General features: G+C 46.0%; 1 protein-coding gene across 4 annotated transcripts; it reads left to right on the top strand.

Moving 5' to 3' along the window:
• Positions 1-1,683: 1,683 nt before the first annotated feature.
• On the top strand, positions 1,684-12,352 carry med18 (mediator of RNA polymerase II transcription, subunit 18 homolog (yeast)). 4 transcript variants are annotated; one of them, XM_072246517.1, is made up of 4 exons: positions 1,713-1,768; positions 4,036-4,133; positions 6,584-7,164; positions 10,033-12,352. In XM_072246517.1, the coding sequence occupies exons 2-3, from the start codon at positions 4,061-4,063 to the stop codon at positions 7,141-7,143; spliced, it is 633 nt and encodes a 210-aa protein (XP_072102618.1). In that variant the 5' UTR covers positions 1,713-1,768; positions 4,036-4,060; the 3' UTR covers positions 7,144-7,164; positions 10,033-12,352. The 4 variants fall into 4 exon arrangements, with proteins under 4 accessions (XP_072102619.1, XP_072102618.1, XP_072102617.1 ...); XM_072246518.1 differs by lacking the exon at positions 10,033-12,352 and having other exon boundaries at positions 1,684-1,768; positions 4,040-4,133; positions 6,584-7,218; XM_072246516.1 differs by lacking the exon at positions 10,033-12,352 and having other exon boundaries at positions 6,584-7,218.
• Positions 12,353-18,943: the final 6,591 nt, after the last annotated feature.

Raw genomic sequence — 18,943 nt, forward strand, 5'->3', positions numbered from 1 at the left:
CAATCTTCTAAATTCCAGAGAGTATAAGCCTAGTCGATCCAGTCTTTCATCATATGAAAGTCCTGCCATCCCAGGAATCAATCTGGTGAACCTTCTCCGTACTCCCTCTATGGCAAGAATGTCTTTCCTCAGGTTAGGGGACCAAAACTGCACATAATACTCCAGGTGTGGTCTCACCAAGGCCTTGTACAACTGCAGTAGTACCTCCCTGCTCCTGTACTCGAATCCTCTTGCTATGAATGCCAGCATACCATTCGCCTTTTTCACCACCTGCCGTACCTGCATGCCCACTTTCAATGACTGGTGTATAATGACACCCAGATGCTGCCTGACTTGCTGAGTTCCTCTTGCATTTTGTGTGGGTTGCTCTGGATTTCCAGCATCTGCAGAACTGCGTCAAGTGTTTACCCTCTAATGCCCTGCTGATGGTGTTTGGTGAGGAAGGGACTGTATCCTTAGACCTCCTCCTCCTCAGGTCAGAGAGGATTTCGTCCTTCTGTCACCAGTCTCTGAGCTTAAATTGGAATAATGGGGTATTAAAGAGCTCTAAGTGCTTTTACGTTCCATCAGTTTATAACCCCGTCCTTCCCTGGATTTAGGGAAGGGCAGAGATCTTGCTGGGTGTTGAGGTTGGAAGGGCTTCAAAGATTGGAAGTACATTATCACAAGATCACAAGACAAAGGAGCAGAAGTAGGCCATTCGGCCCATCGAGTCTGCTCCGCAGCTCCCCCATGAGCTAAACTATTCACCCATCTAGTTCCAATTTCCGGCTTCTTCCCCATATCCCTTGATACCCTGACTAATTAGATACCTGTCAATCTCCTCCTTAAACACCCTCAATGATCGGGCCTCCACAACTGTATGTGGCAACGAATTCCACAAATCCACGACCCTCTGGCTAAAAAAATTCTCCTCATCTCTGTTTTAACTGGGTACCCTCTAATTCTAAGACTATGGCCTCTTGTCCTGGACTCACCCACCAAGGGAAACAACCTTTCCACATCTACTCTGTCCAACCCTTTCAACATTCGAAACGTTTCTATGAGATCCCCTCTCATTCTTCTATAATGAATACAATCCAAGAGCCAACAGACGCTCCTCATATGTTAGCCCCTGCATTCCAGGTATCATCCTCGTAAATCTTCTCTGAACTCTCTCCAACATCAGTACATCCTTTCTAAGATGGGGGCCCAAAACTGACTCCCACACACCTCCCCCCTCCCCTCACACGGTCTCAGTAATCACCCTGATTTATGAATGGACATTGAACCCATGAACACTGCCTCACCACTTTCTGTTTGCACTACATATTTCATTTAACTTTTTCAATATATATATTTCTGGTTCTGATTCTGAATCGGCAGCTTTGCCACCGGCTCCGTTACCACACGGCTGACTTTGGAATCTTGCTGTGCCTGGGGTGGGGGGATTGTTGAGGTGGTGGGGGTAGAGGCGAGGTGGGGGGGGGAAGGGTCCTGAGGACAAAACCCCACTTTTGACACCGGCTCTGTTATCACATTGCCGGCCTTTGGTATCTTACTGAGCCATGTCCCAGGCTGAGGGGCGCCGTGGACACAGATCCGCAAATCCCGACCCGAAACTCCGGGATCCGAGCCGCTGGATCCCGGGGCCCCGAATGATTTCAATTCAATAACCCGAGAGCCGGAACCTTCTTTCGGGACCCGCGCTCTCGTCCGGACGGTATTTCCAGCCGGAAACTGATGACCGTCGGTTTGAGGAGTCCGTCCGGGTAGGGGCTTCTCTGGTGTAAGTAGGGAGGGGAGGGAGGAGGGAGAGAGTGGAGGAGAGCGGAGGGAGGGAGAGGAAAGGAGGGGGAGAGGGAGAGGAGAAGAAGAGAAGGGAGAGGAGTCTATTTCAGTGCATCTCTAAATGTCTTTTAAACATAGCGATTGCATCTGATTCCACCACCACCTCTGGCTGCGAGTTCCAGCTGTCAGACTCTCTCTGTGTAAATCAAAATGTAAAAGTCCAGTTTATTGTCATATGCACAAGTAAACATGCACAGATGTAACGAAAAACTTACTTGCAGCAGCATCGATGTAGCACCAGATAAATAGCATTCACAAGAAGAGCATAAATTACACAGTTTTTTTTTACACGAAGAAGCACTATTTGAACAAAAAAAGAACAAAGCCCATTTCCCTGCGTAGTCGCCGTAGGGTTACTATACTGAGATAGTCATTAGGATTTTGCTGGTTGGGTCAAGAGTTCCTCAGACCCCAGAATCTGGTTTATCATCACTGACATATGTCATGAAATTTGTTGTTTGTGGCAGCAGTGTGGTGCTTTAAAACTCCTTTAAGTCCCCTTTCCAATTCCTTCCTCTCAACTTACGTCAATGCTGAAGAGTTGATGGGGTTATGTGGAGAACAAACTGGGATTTGTGTAATTGGGTGTTTGGTTGGCAAAGATATGTTGCACTGATGGGTCCATTTCCATACTGTAGGTCTTGAAGGCAACCACATTACCGTCATCAAATCCAGCTCCCAACCAGCCCCAGACCACTCCTGGGGCTCACTGTTGGCATAAAAATATTGTGCTAATTTTTATGTTGGTGTTTCATTATGTAGAAGGTGGGTGGGAAAGGGGCCACACTGACCATTTACTACTTCTCATCTGCCTTGCGATTCCCCCTGGGTCCCCTCCACCTTCCCTTTCTCCTATGGACCGCTCTCCTCTCCTGTCAGACTCTTCCTTCTCCAACCCTTGACCTTTCCCACCAATCGCCTTCTAGCTAGCCTCCTTCCCTTTCCTCCCACGTGTTTATTCTGACATCTTCCCTCTTCCTTTTCAGTCCTGATGAAGGGTCTTGGCCCAAAATATTATTCATTTCCATAGATGTTGCCTGACCTGTTGAGTTCCTCCAGCATTTTGTGTGTGTTGCTCTGGATTTCCAACATCTGTAGAATCTCTTCTGCTTCTGAAAGCAATTTCCATATTAGTACAAAGTGATCATAGTGTTGCATTTACCCTACCTATGAGGAGAGGTGAGGCCTCCATCAGTCAGGGTTACCATGGATATTGCACCCTAGCTGTCTAGATACACAAGCCAGGGCAGTACGATATGGAGAGCAAGCTGTTGCCCATGTAGCAAGCTTCCCCTCTCCACGCATCTGATGAACCCAAAGGAATGGAAGAGACCGATACAGTTTGGTACCAGCAGCATTGCAGTAGTTGCCAGTCAGCACTGAACTCCATGTAGGACTGCCTTAGGGACTCCAGCTGCGGAGTTTTCCCTCGGGGTTTACCCCCGAAGCCTTCCCCATGAGTGGGTATAGCTGCAAGGCAGCAGAGATTTGAGATCAGAGTTTTCCTTCCCCTAGAAGAGCTGCCAACCGTGGCTGACAAGCCCCATCTGCCCGAAGCGACTGTTTTAAGGCACCAGTGACCTGCTTTTGCCCCTTCTCCTGTCAGTAGAAACTGTTCTGCCAGGCTCAGTAGCTATGCTCTGACTTGGTTGTCAGAGGCTATTTGAGATGCACGCCATTGGGAGCATTTAACAGGTAGTGGGAGCTTGTCCTTATTACCACCCCTGGCTATAACAACCTTAAGGAACCACCGTATCTATACTCATCTACACCTCCCCTCAATCTTCTATGTTCCAAGCAAAAAAGTCCTTAACCTATTCAAACTCCGGGCCTCCAGTCCCATCAAATTCCTTGTAAATTTTTTCCTTATTTACATCTTTCCTGTAGGTAGGTGATCAAAACTGCACACAGTAGTCCAAATTAGGCCTCACCAATATCTTGTACAATTTCAACATAACATCCTATCTCCTGTACTCAGTACTTTGATTGTTGAAGGCCAATATGCCAAAAGCTCTCTTTACGGCCCAGTGACGCCACTTGCAATGAATTATGGATTTGTACAGTCAGATCCCATTGCTCTAGGTTGGTGTGTATGGTTGTGGTTTACTCAAATCTGAGTATGCATATAAATGAGTATCTATTAACTGTTCACCTGGCCCACCTCACAATACAGTCTTGTTAACAGCAGTTTTTTTGTTATGTCAGTCAGGTTGTCTGAAGACATCTCAGCATGGAGGCCCCTCCTGTGACTGTGATGCCAGTTATCGGTGGAGCCATCAACATGATGGAGTACATTCTACAGGGTATGGAAAGTGGTTCCTCTGATTATATTGCAACACGCGCAAAATCTGCGGGCCAGGCAGCATATTTGGAAAAGAGAAAACAGCTGACGTTTCTGGTTGAGACGGGACAGGACTGGACAGGAAGTGAAGTTAGAGTGAGAAGGTGGGGGGGGGGAGGGAGGAGGAAACACAAGGTGGCTGGTGATAGGTGAAACTGGGATTTTATTTCATTGTTTTTGAAACAGAGATGTTATTGTTGCTAAACAGAGATGTGGAGGAATTTCCTTATCCAGAGAGTGGTGAGTCTGTGTAATTCATTGCCATAGATGGCTGTGGAGGCCAAGTCATTGGGTATATTTAAGGCAGAGGTTGATAGGTTCTTGATTAGGCAGGGCTTGAAGGGATACAGGGAGAAGACAGGAGATTGGGGCTGAGAGGGAAAATGGATCAGCCATGATGAAATGGCGGAGCAGACTCGATGGGCCGAATGGCCCAACTCTGCTCCTCTATCTTACGGTCTTGTGTTACAACCCCAGTTATGGTTCTGTAAAGCGTTATACATACCGCTATGCTGCCATGCTGTCCCGGTCTCAGACTTGATGTGTCTTTGGGATTTTGTATTGCAAATGTATTTGTAAAATCTCATAGTTATGTAGGTAGCATTGTAATATTTTGTCCACAGAACACTGGAGCAGAATGACACCAGTTGGCCCATTGAGTCTCGTCCATCACGGGGCTGATTTACTTTCCCTCTCAATTCCATTCTCATGCCTTCTCTTACTAATCAAGAGCCTATCGACCTCCGCTTTAAATATACCCAAAGAATCGACCCCTGCTTTAAATATACCCAATGACCTGGTCTTCACAGCCATCTATGGCAATGAACTTCACAGATTCACCATTCTCATCTCAGTTCTATCTTCTTCTTAGGCATCCGTTAGTCTTGCGAGACCATGGATCTGCGCCTGGAAAGTCTTCACTCTCCAGGGCGCAGGCCTGGGCAAGGTTGTATGGAAGACCAGCAGTTGCCCATGCTGCAAGTCTCCCCTGTCCACGACACCGATGTTGTCCAAGGGAAGGGCATTAGGACCCATACAGCTTGGCACTGGTGTCGTCACAGAGCAATGTGTGATTAAGTGCCTTGCTCAAGGACACAACACGCTGCCTCAGCTGGGGCTCGAACTCACGACCTTCAGGTCGCTAGTCCAATGCTTTAACCACTTGGCCACATGCCCACACTCTCAGTTCTAAAGGGACATTTTTCTATTCTGGAATTGTGCACTCCGACCCTGGACTCTACTAATATAGGGATTCCCCATCGCTGTCCACTCTACCTAAGCCTCTCAGTATTCAGTAGGTTTGCAAATCAAGACGGAAAGCCATGCACTTGAAAAATCTGTGGCAGAAGTAGAAAACAGGAAGTGATAGTTGTTGTATTGGCAACTATGGAGAAGTGCAAAGGGTTTTCTGAATATTAATGAAGAGACTGGAGTGTAAATAATGACCTCAAGAGCTGCTGGAAATCCAGAGCAACACACACAGAATTGTAGAGGAACTCAACAGGTCAGGCAGCATCTACGGAGAAGAATAAACAGTCGACGTTTTGGGTTGAAACCTGTTATGGGTGCATGTGGATTACGCATCATTACCCTGCTATTTGTTCCTCTTGGTACTGACACACAATTGGCTGATTAGAGATTTGCATTACTGAGCAGGTATAGCTGGTAAAGTGGCCCCTGAGTGTAGGCCGGTATTAATAGACGTGAGGCACGCGCACAAAACGCTGGAGGAACTCCTGCCTGTTGGTGACTGTGAGGACACAGTATGGCCCCGATGGAGGGGTTCTTCGATGATGGGTCCTGAAGAAGTGTCTTTGTCCGAAATGTCGACTGTATATTCATTTCCACAGATGCTGCCTCCAACACCTTGTGTGTGTTGCTTTGGATTTCCAACACCTGCAGAACCTCTCGTGTTTTTGATGATATATGTGGCCTTGTTGAGGAAATATGTCCTGTAGATACTACCGATGGTGGGAGGAATGAGGCTGTGACCCATCAGCCACTACTCTCTACAGCTTTTAGCGTTCCTGCTCATTCGAATTCCGCACCAGGCGATGAAACACCCTTCTGGTTCTAATCCAAGAGCCTTTGCACACGTGCCCCAGGCAGTGCATTGCAGGCACCCAGCACTCTGTGTAAAAATAAAACTCGTCCCCACACGTCTGCTTTGAACTCTCCACTTACACCTTAAATTCATTGTGTAGAATTCCGGCCGTTCACTGAGCCCAATCGTTTGTTTCTCATGTAAAAATAAAACTCGTCCCCACACATTCACTGAGCCCAGCCGTTTGTTTCTCATGTAAAAATAAAGCTCGTCCCCACATGTCTACTTTGAACTCGCCACTCACACCTTAAATTCATTGTGTAGAATTTTGACCGTTCACTGAGTCCAGCCATTTGTTTCTTGCGCAGGGAGTGTGCTGGACCAGAGCTTGGAAAGCCTTCTCCATCGCCTGCGCGGACTTTGTGACAACATGGAGCCAGAGACCTTTGTTGATCACGAGCTGGTCTTCCTGTTGAAAGCCCAGCAGGGAAGCCCGTTTATCCTCAGGGCGCGGCGCTCCGTGGACAAGCCCAACGTGCCGTGGCTCCTCCGCTACCTCGGGCAGCCGGAGATCGGTGACAAGAACAGGTCGGCCCTGGTGCGCAACTGCGTGGACATCGCCACGTCGGATAACCTGACGGAGTTCCTCACGGAGATGGGCTTCCGGATGGACCACGAGTTCGTGGTGAAGGGCCACATCTTCCGCAAAGGGATCATGAAGATCCTGGTGTCCAAGGTCTTTCGCATACTGCTGCCCAACAACCTGGAGAACATCGAGCCCCTGTCGCTGTCCTACCTGGTGGAGCTGAATGTGGTGGCTCCTCCCGGCCAGGACGCCGTTTCAGACGACATGAAGAACTTTTCGGAGCAGCTCAAGCCTTTGGTTCATCTGGAAAAGATTGACCCAAAAAGATTGCATCAAGTGTAGTGAAACATCCACGGTGTGTGGGTAAGATTGTCCGTGGGACTGAGAACTGTGCCTGCTTCGTTTGCTGAACTGTACGGGGGGGGGGGGGGGGGGGTGATTGATAAGTTCGTGGCCTAAGGTAGAAGGCGTCAATTTTAGAAAACCTAGCACATTTATTTTTCAACATAGTCCCCTCCTACATTTACACACTTAGTCCAGCAGTCGTGGAGCATACGGATCCCTTCTTTGTAGACGTCGGTGGCTTGGACCACCAGAAAGTGGTCCACAGCAGGGGTGATTGATAAGCTCGTGGCCTAAGGTAGAAGGAGATGAGTTATACAGTTCTCGTTACGTGCAGGTGCAGGTCAACTCTTTGAGTGATCATGCAGAAAGTTTGAAGTTAATAAACTTATCAGTCACCCTCGTAAACAGTTTTGTAATAAACTCAGGATTTCTTTTGCTGCTGCTTTTTCTTTTTATTTATTTAAGGACTTTGAACAATAATCAGGTTCAAATTTCTTTGTCAGATCTACATTTTTACCCAGAGGGTGGGAAATCGGTGCGGTTTATTGCCGGAACTGGAGGCGGAGGCCAAGTCAAAGTTTACCACTCTGACTAAAAGAATTTGTCCTCATTTCTGTTCTAAAACGACGTCCCTTTATTCTGAGATTGTGTCCTCTGGTTTTAGACTCTCCCAGCACAGGAAACATCCTCTCCACATCCACTCTATCAAGGCCTTTCACCATTCGATAGGTTTCAGTGAGTCACCCGTCATTCTTCTGAATTCTAGTGAATACAGGCCCAGAGCCATCAAACACTCTTCATGTGACAAGCCATTCGATCCTGGAATCCTTTTTGTGCACTTCCTTTGAACCCTGTCCAGTTTTAGCACATCCTTTCTGAGTGCCCAAATCTGCTCACAATTCTCCACATGAGGCACCAGGGCTTTATAAAGTTTCAACATTACATCCTTGCTTTTATATTCTAGTCCCCTTGAAATGACTGACAGGGGACGATGAGCTTGTCCAAATCTAGACTTTTCAATCTGTACAAAAAAGAAATTGCATTTGCCTTCCCCACCACAGACACAACTTGCAAATTATCCTTTAGGGAATCCTGCACAAGTCCCTTGCATCCCAGTTTTTTGTATTTTCTCTCCATTTAGAAAATAATCAACCCTTTCATTTCTTCTATCAAAGTGCATGACTATACATTTCCCAACACTGTATTCCATTTGCCTTTTCTTTGCCCATTCTCATCTGTCTGTCCTTCTGTATCCTCCCTACTTCCTCAAAACTGCCTGTCTCTCCACCTGTCTTCATGTCGTCTGCAAACTTTGCAACAAAGCCATCAATTCCATCATCCAAATTATTGACATGAAATGTAAAAAGAATTGGTCTCAACCCAGACCCCTGTGGACTAGTATCTTTCCTGTAATACCATGCACTCGTAGCTTGTTAAGCAGCCCCGTGTGGTACTTTGTCAAAGGCCTTCTGAAAATCTAAGTACACAACTTCAGCCGATTCTCCTTTCTCTTCTGTCTTGCGTATTATTTCAGTTAGGGTCTGAGAGAGGACCCTAACTGCAAGCTTTGTGGCCAGCGGGGTTCACTGGCACACATACTGTCAGGATGCAAAACAGTTTTAACACAATGATGGGTATAGGTGGCACCACTCTTTTCGTGGTTGTCACCCAGTCTTTCCTGGTTGTCAGGCATCTTTACCTCTTGCCCGCTGGGGGCTGTGAGGAGGTGGCATGGGGTTGGAGGTACGAGGTGGGGGGGGTGAGGGAATCTTTGATGATGGGTGTTGTTTCCTTGAGTCAGCATCCCTTATAGATAGTACTATTGTTGTTTTCATTATTGAGGGAGAGTGCAGAGCACACCAGGACACCAGCATGAAGAATACTCAACTGAACTGTATTGATAAACCTGGACAATAAATATTTTGCTTCATGTTTATTGTTAGATGTATCTTATGGATTTTGGGCTGGTGATCATGACAATCACTATGAAATTTCCCTACATGCACCATTTTAAAAAAACAACGATATTTGTTATTTCAATTCATAATCCAAGTCAGAATAACTGATGCCAAGGTTGAAGAAGGCATTTTTGTTGGGTCATCAATGACAGGCAATTCAAATAACTTTTAGTGGGACTGGAGAAATTCACATGGAAGGCATTCAAGGATGTTGTGAAATTTTCTTGCCAGCTACAGAGCACCAAACTATATGTAGCTGGTTGACAACATGCTTCAAACGTACAAAACCATGAAGTGCAACATATCACTTCTTAGGCATCCGTTAGTCTTGTGAGACCATAGATCTGCGCCTGGAAAGTCTTCACTCTCCAGGGCAAGGTTGTATGGAAGACCAGCAGTTGTCCATGCTGCAAGTCTCCCCTCTTCAGGACACCGATGTTGTCCAAGGGAAGGGCATTAGGATCCATACAGCTTGGCACCCGTGTCGTCGCAGAGCACTGTGTGATTAAGTGCCTTGCTCAAAGACACAACACGCTGCCTCGGCTGGGGCTCGAACTCACGACCTTCGAATGCCCAGTCGAATGCCTTAACCACTCGGCCATGTGCCCACACAACATGTCACTATAGATTCATTTTCTGCATTCCCATTTCGACTTCTTCCCTGCAAATCTTGGCGTGGTCAGTGACGAGCATGGAGAAAAGTTTCACCAGGACATTGCGATCAGGGAGAAACGGTATCAGGGCAACTGGAATCCATCAATGCTGGCTGATTATTGTTGGACACTTCAGCGAGAAGCCTCAGACACTGAGTACAAATGAAAATCATCAACAAAACATTTTTAGCTTAGTTGAACTATTGCAAAGTGTCAGCACCATTATGGAATTAAATGCATTATATTCAATAAAAGTTAATTTCTTGTTTTTCCAGATTCCTACGTGATGCAAGTAGTCTTCAAGGCGTCTATCATAAACAAAAAAACATTTCTGAGGAAGAACCACTTTCAAAACATTTGTTGTGTAACACTGCTTGTACAGTATGTGAACTCCTCCCATGTGAGTGTGGCTAACTGAATGGAGTAGGAACAACACTATTGTCTACCACTACACTGACGGTGGGGAGGGATGTGCCCGCTATATATTGGCCAGAGTCCACTACTCTCGGCAATTTTTTCAAATTGTACTAGACTATGTTCCATCATTCGTATTCCCATCTAAGGGCCTCTTGCAATCTTCTCTTACATTGCATGCACCATCCACCCTGTGGAAAAACGCGACTTGCCCCGTACATCTCTTTTGAAATTACCTCTCACACTTCAAAAGCCTGCCCTCGAGTCGTAGACGTTTTGGCACTGAGGATAAAGATACTGACTGGCGATCTCTGCCTCTCGTAATCTTATAAACTTCTGTTCAGGGTGAGCGGTGACACTGGGAGGCTTGCTCGCTGCTGGACAGCCCGGAAAGAAGGCTGAGCTGATGGGACGTGTGTGGTGTGTTGGGTGCCCATTGAACACATGTCGCCATCTGGTGGCCAGGTTGGGAACAGCAGCAGGTCTCCATTCATCGACATATGCCGTAAATTTTGTTAAATAATGGATAAATAGAAATTAAGCAAGTAGTGAGGTAGTGTTCGTGGGTTCAATGTCCATTCAGAAATTGGATGGCAGAGGGGAAGTAGCTGTTCCTGAATCATTGAGTGTGTGTCATCAGGCTCCTGTACCTCCTCCCTGATGGTAGCCAAGAGAAGACGGTATAAACTTGGTGATGGGGGTCCTTAATAATGGATGCTGCCGTTTTGAGGCATCACTCCTTGAAGATGTCGTGGATAATATGAAGGCTTGTGCCCATGACGGAGTGGACTAATCTTACAACTCTTTGCAGCTTACTTTGATCCTGTACAGTAGCATTCTGCCCCCTAACTCCATACCAGACGGTGTTGCAGCCAGTTAGAATGCTCTCCCCAGTACATCTGTAAACATTTGCAAGTGCCTTTGGCGACGTACTGAATCAACCCAAACTCCTAATGAAATATAGTCGCTCTCATGCCTTCTTTGCGGCAGCATCGATATGTTGGGCCCAGGATAGATCCTCAGAGATGCTGACACCCAGGATCTTGAAATTGCTCACTCTCTCCACTTTTGATCCCTCTGTGACTGGTGCATGGTGCCACTGGAAAGGTTAGCTCTCTTCGCCCGCTGCTGAACAGCCAGGAGAAGATCTAATCTGACGGGACATGTGTGGTCTGTTGGGTGCCTGTTAGTCAGCTGAACACGTGGAGCCACCTGTTGGCCAGACTGGGAACAGCGGCAGATCGTTGTTAAACTTCAGAATCAAGTCAAGTCACTTTTTATTGTCATTTCGACCATAACTGCTGGTACAGTACACAGTAAAAATGAGACAACGTTTTTCAGGACCATGGTACTACATGAAACAATACAAAAACTACACTGAACTACGGAAAACAACACAAAAACTACACTAGACTATAGACCTACCCAGGACTGCATAAAGTGCACAAAACAGTGTAGGCATTACAATAAGTAATAAACAAGACAATAGGCACAGTAGAGGGCAGTAGGTTGGTGTCAGTCCAGGCTCTGGGTATTGAGGAGTCTGATGGCTTGGGGGAAGAAACTGTTACATAGTCTGGACGTGAGAGCCCAAATGCTTTGGTGCCTTTTGCCAGATGGCAGGAGGGAGAAGAGTTTGTATGAGAGTTTGCATGGGGTCCTTCATAATGCTGTTTGCTTTGCGGATGCAGTGTGTGGTGTAAATGTCTGTGATGGCGGAAAGAGAGACCCCGATGATCTTCTCAGCTGACCTCACTATCCGCTGCAGGGTCTTGCGATCCGAGATGGTGCAATTCCCGACCAGGCAGTGATGCAGCTGCTCAGGATGCTCTCAATACAACCTCTGTAGAATGTGGTGAGGATGGGGGGTGGGAGATGGACTTTTCTCAGCCTTCGCAGAAAGTAGAGATGCTGCTGGGCTTTCTTGGCTACGGAGCTGGTGTTGAGGGACCAGGTGAGATTCTCCGCCAGGTGAATGCCAAGAAATTTGGTGCTCTTAACGACCTCTACATAGGAGTCCTCGATGTTCAGTTTTATTTTCACTGACATATGCCATGAAGTTCCTTTGTTTTGAGGCAGCAGCACAATGCAGTACATTTAAAGATTATTACAGGCGACAATAAATATAATAAATAGTATAAAAAGAGAACAAAATAGTGAAGTACTTTGGGTTCATGGATTGTAGGAATCTGATGGCAAAGGGAAGGAATCTTTCCCTAAAATACCGAGCGTGCATTTTCAGGGTCCTGTGTCTCCTCCCTGCTGTTAGTAACATGGCAGGGGGTGGGGACGTGTCCTGGATGGTGAGGGCCCTTACCGATGGATGCCGTATTCCTGAGGCATCACCTTTCGAAGATGTCCTCGATGGAGGAAGGACTACTGTGGAAGGAAATGAAATCTCAGGGTGGTATATGGTGACACCAGTGTCCTTTGATAATAAACTTTGTTTTGAACTTCGAACTTCAGTGTGCACGTTGGAGCTGGCTGAGAAACATAACGTTTTTCAAATAAAGCTAACTTTAATTCCTTATCACGGCACAGAATATTAATGTGACCCGTGAGAAAGAGTGTTCAGTAGGTCAGCTATTCTTCGTAGATCAAGTTTATGGGGTGACACTGTTACAGCTCGGGCTGTTCCAGAATTCTGAGTTCAGTTCTGTAAGGAGATTGTACATCTGTCCCGTGAGTGTGTGGGTGTGCTCCGGGTGCTCCAGTTTCCTCCCACAGTCCAGAGGCGTACCGGTTAGTAGGTTAGTTGGCCATTGTAAATTACCCGTGATTAGGCTGCGGTTAAACAGGTGGGTTGCTGGGTGGGGCGGCTTGTTGCGCTGGAAGGGCCTGTTCCACGCTATAAGAAGCAAGGAGGATTGGTTTAAAAAGCCGTGATCAAATAGCAGAGCACACTTGATGGGCCAAATGGGCTAATTCTGATCCCGGGCTTTGTCATTTCATGGTTTTACCGCTGTGTGTGTTCTTCAGGGTGGTACCCAGGACTCAAACCTCCTTAGCTGCTTTTGCAACGACCTTCCATCCATTCTGAGGTCACGGGATGGGTTGTCCAAGGTCACGTACAATGTCCATTTCCACTTGCGTCTCCTCGTCCCGTGAAGTAGCCGTGCCCGCACGCAGCAAGAGCTAGACAACATCAAGCAGAGGTTGATGGGGAAACAAGTAATGTGCACACCACAGAAGTGCTGGACATGACTGTTGTGACTGTCACTGAAAGCCTCTGGAGAGACACACGGCTAATAGTCTAAAAGATTTGGCACCCCCGAGCTGACAGTATTTGGAGTCACTCTGGAGGGAGGCTCCCTGATCCAACATTACATCACATTTTTATTTGCTAAAGATCAAAGGTAACAACAGGGCAATTCTACAGTTAAAATGCATTCACAATGCTTCCTCTGAGTTACAAATGGTTTCCAAACACCGAGGTCTTCAGACCAACACTCCAGACACACAAAATCAATGTTAATCACCACTATCTCTCAGCTGCATTCATGATAATACAGACGCAGACATCTCAGGTCAATGGGATATTTATTGCATTCATTCATATGCAGTCATCTCAGGTAAATGGGATGTTTGTTACATTCATGTATATGTAGTCATCTCAGGTAAATGGGATGTTTGTTACATTCATGTATATGTAGTCATCTCAGGTAAATGGGATGTTTGTTACATTCATGTATATGTAGTCATCTCAGGTAATTGAGATGTTTGTTACATTCATGTATATGTAGTCATCTCAGGTAAATGGGATGGATGTTTGTTACATTCATGTATATGCAGACATCTCAGGTTGTGGGTGTTTCCTGGTTTGCAATCAGCCCCAGTCTGCAGCTCCAGGAACTACATTTTAATTTCAATCTACAATTGACATTCAGATCTGAATTGACATTCAACTGCTGTTGAAATTAACATTAGTTATATTCTATAACTCCAGAATATGCCCTAACAATGACCATCTCCCATTAGAAACAAGCAAACTACCTTCTTTTGACATCGATAACATTGCCATCACTGACTCCCCACCATTACCATCCGAGAGGACATCAAAAGATTCTGCAGATCCTGGAAATCCAGAGCAACACCCACAAAATGGAGGAACTCAGGTCAGGCAGCATCTGTGGAAGGGAATACGCGGTCGATGTTTTGGGCTGAGCCCGATTGACCGCTTATTCTCCTCTATGGATGCTGCCTGACCTGCCAAGTTCATCCAGCATTTTGTATGTGTTGTGATTGTCTAGAAATTCAAATGGAGCTGGTGATAGAGGGTTTGGAATCAGACGTGAGATATTTAAAAGGGACATCAGATACGTACCACACAACATATTTGGAATAACCTGCTGGAAACAGTGGCTGAGGTGGTAACATTAGCAACATTCAAAGACCTTTTAGAGTAAGTGCATAGATAGAAGAAGTTTAGAGGGCCATAGGCCAAACACAAGCAGTGGGGCCAAATGCCCTGTTCATGTGCTGTTCATTTCTATGACTCAATGGGAGAAGCTCACTGGACAACACAGTTAGCAGGGTTGAGACGGGCCATCGTTTACAGTCTGCTTCAATTCAAGTTTAATTGTCATTCAGCCACACGTGAATGCCCATGAATACAACCAAACGAGACAGTGTTACTCCAGGACCAAGGTGCAAAACATAGCACCAACAGTCACACGCGGCACAAAGGACACATAGCACATGCAAGGTCGCAAGCAAATAAAATACAACCACACAAAGAAGTCCAGACTCGAGCCGCAGAAATCTGCAGCTGACCACAATAGATATTGTCTTCTGCTGGGCGAACACCAGGGGGCAGCACAGACCCAAGCCCTCCCCACAACCCCAGCTCTGATGTCTCTCTCCTGGCAACTGTAAACAGGTCACACCACGGCTTGACACTTAGTCCTCGCTCATACAAGATCCGTGCAGTAAGGCTCTACAACTCTATGACAGCTGGCCAGAGGCTGGTATTGGACAGTAAATGGCTCACTGTCTATTCACCATCCATCCAGCGTCAGTCCAAATTAGAATCAGGTGCATAGTAACCGCATCCCATCTCAGGGAAAGGCGGGAGCTTCAGGGCACACCAGAGCATGTCCTCCTCCAAGCTGGGCAATATTGCCACTTGGAAGTTGGCGTGGACATTATCATCCTTCTTTTGGCAGTGTTATTTTTTATTTCATTTGGAGTGGTACAATGTTCGACATTTGTATTCGTCCTGATAAGTTGCCTTCAAAATCATGCACAAAGAATTAAAACTTCATACTAAAGATGGTCAGGTTAATAAATAGAAATTTGATAGAACCTATCAAATTCTCTATAATCATTCTGCTTTTGGGAATGAAAAGGACTGAATGTGTCTGGTCTCTTTCGATTTTGTGTTTCATATTCTGTACTAGAGATCCTGCAGACGCTGGAAATCCGGAGCAACTCGCAAAAAATGCGGGAGGAACTCAGCAGGTCAGGCAGCATCTGTGGAAATGAATAGATTGTTGATGTTTCGTGCCGAGACCCTTCTTCGCGGCTCAGTCGGTCCGAAATGTTAACTGTTTATTCATTTCCATACATGCTCCCGGCATTCCTCCAGCAATTTGTGGGTGTTGCCTTTTATATTCTGTGTTTTTTGCTCATGTTTTTTTATTGCTGTTTACGTAATTATTTTTGCACGTGGAGTGGGGGACGTTTGATCTTTTCCTTTGAACAGGCTCCATGGTGTTTCTTTGTTTCACGGCTGTCTGTGGGGAAGACAAATCTCAAGGTTGTATACTGTGTACATACTTTGGGGTAGCATGGTAATGTAGGGGTTAGCACAACGCTTTACAGTACCAGCAACCCTGGTTCAATTCCCTCCGCTGTCTGTAAGGAGTTTGTATGTTCTTCACGTGACTGTGTTTGTTTCCTCCGGGTGCTCCAGTTTCCTCCCACAGTCCAAAGGCGTACCGGTTGGTAAGCTAATTGGTCATTGTAAATTGCCCCATGATTAGGCTAGGGTTAAATTGGGGATTACTGGGTGGCATGCATCGAAATGCCGGAAGGGCCTATTCTGTGCTGTACCTCAGTAAGTAAATAAATGAATACACACATACATAAATAAATGAACAAACAAATAAATAAATGCTCTTTGCATCTTGAATCTTTGAAAGAGTTACCATATAAGAACCTAGGCCAGTATTCACTGGAATTCAAAAGAATGGTTGGGGGGAGATCTTGTTGAAACCTATCGGGTGTTGAAAGGCCTCGATAGAAGAGGATGTGGAGAGGATGTTTCCTATGGTGGTGGAGTCTAGGCACAGCTCAGAATAGAGGGACGTCCATTTAGAACTGAGATGAGGAGGAATTTCTTAGTCAGGGAGTGGTGAATCTGTGGAATTTGTTGCCATAGGCGCCTGTAGAAGACAAGTCAATGGGTATATTTGTGGTAGAGGTTTATATGTTCTTTATTAATCAGGATATGAAGGAACATGGGGAGAAGACAGGAGATTGGGGCTGAGAAGGAAATGGATCAGCCTTGATGTAATGGTGGAGCAGACTTGATGGGCCAAATGGCCTAATTCAATTCAATTCAATTCAGGTTTAATTATCATTCAACCATACACGAACATTCACGAATACAGCTAAACAAGACAGCATTACTCTGAGAGCAAGGTGCAAAACACAGTACCAACAGTCACACACAGCACAAAGCATGTATAAGATAGAAAGCTACAGCTACTCAATAAAAGCGTCCAAGCTCCAAGCCAGCCAAAGCTGTTGAAGTCTGCAGACGAGAACAACAGTGCTTGTCTTGTGCCGAGTGAATAATGGGGGGCCAGCACCGACTCCGGCCTGGATGGCGCACCACACTGCCCCCCGGTGGAGTGGACCAGCTCCGACACCTCTCACCTGGCGGCTGTAAACAGGTGACACTGTCGCTTGAGGCCTAGTCCTTGCTATGACAGAGATCACGCAGCTCCCCCGCCGTCCACACCCCCCCACCCTCCCGCTCTCAGCCAGTAAATCAGTGAATCGAAATTGCGACATTCCATGTTCACAATGTCCAAAGTAGCCCTGCAATCACTAGAAAAGCGACCAAGATGGTCACTCACTCGCTATTAGACTGTAAGCCTCTTTCGACTCAGGCACCAGCACAATGCATGCCTCCTTTGTTCTCTCCACCAACGAGGAACTCGCTGATGGGGTAGACCTGCAGTACTTTCAGTTCTTAATTTTCAGCAGGATCTTGGGCTCATTAAAAATAAGTTTAAATATGACAGTAGTACCTTTTGTTCACCCCATAGAAACTGCTGTGACCGAACATGCAACCATCTTAGCAGAGATTTCTGCTCCTTAATCTTATGGTCTAATGAATGGGCAGCAGTTTGTGAGCTTGATCTAAGCTCATAAGGAATATTTATGACGCAAAACTATACGTTTTGATTGTCCATATCAACCTGCGACAAATAAAACTAGTCTTTAATCTGTGAAGATGCACTGAGACTTGGGCTTGTCACTTCCTGCACACTTTAGCTGTTGTGCTTGATGTGGTTCGACAGCAGAGGGCGCATGAGGTACACCGCTCGTAACTTGGCTTCATCCGCAGATGGAAATACTGGACAGAAACCACAATAATCTGGAACTTAGTTTCAACATTCTAAGTATTATCAAAGTATATATACAGAATCCAATTCTGAGATTTGTCCTCCCACAGATAGCCACAAAACAAAGAAATACCGATTAATTTTCCTGCATGACAAAATTCATTGCAGTCAAATCAAGCCTGGCATCCAAGGTTATGTTCCTTTATAATGTCACCACCCATTGTTGCTCTTATTTTGAGATGTTTCTGCTGATGGGAGGACCTAGCCAAAGGAAGACGTGGATTTTATTGACCCAAAAGAAATGGTAAATGATTTCAGGAAGGCAAGAGCTCCCGACCAAGCCCCTCTATTCATAAACGGTGGGGTGTTGGAAAGGATCTCTAGTTTCAAGTTTCTGGGGGACGAGCATCGCCGAGGAGCTCTCTTGGTTCGTTGTACAGCTTAGATGGGTATCTTTGTTAGCAAGAACCAGTTGGGCTGAAGGGCCTGCCTGTGTGCAGTGTAATCCTTTGACTCACTGATTCAAAGGGTCTCTCTGAGACACTGGTTCCCTCTCCACTTCCACAGCAATTTTCCCTTTTACGTCAGATTTCCAGCATCTGTGCTATTTTCCTTTTGGATTTGAGGACTGAGTTGTTTGCAGCTGTTTACTTTGTTTGTGTACAATTCTCCCCTTAATTCTCTTTTTCAAACCAAAAGTAATCTGTGCTTTATAAGACCTTGGTCAGCATTGGTCTGAACAATTGAACCTCTTGACCATGTCTGCATACTTTTATACATTGAGTTGCTGTCCTATGATTGGCTGATTAGATATTCGCATTAACGAGCAGGTGTACCCAATAAAGTGGCTGCTGAATGTAGAAATTTTTTATACTGCTTAAGTCCTCCATGTCAGCATTATCAAAGGAAGATGCTCTGTCAGACCATGCAAGGAGATGATCGAAGAGTTGGTCAGAATGGTGGCCTTTAGAGGATGCCTTAAAGGAGGAGATTGTGGTGGAGAGCTTTTGGGAAGGTCTGCAGAGCCTAGAACCTCGTCTACCTCTACTTGATCTTTATCCCTTCCTCCATTCCCTGACCTTCTGTCTAGCTAAATGTCCCTTAACTATCATTATGCTACCCGGACAGTGTGTCCCTGGCACCCACCACTCTCCGTGTAAAAATAACTTCCCTCTTATGTCGGCATCTTACGAAG

Source organism: Mobula birostris, chromosome 29, assembly GCF_030028105.1.
Source record: "Mobula birostris isolate sMobBir1 chromosome 29, sMobBir1.hap1, whole genome shotgun sequence".
NCBI classification, from domain to species: domain Eukaryota; kingdom Metazoa; phylum Chordata; class Chondrichthyes; order Myliobatiformes; family Myliobatidae; genus Mobula; species Mobula birostris.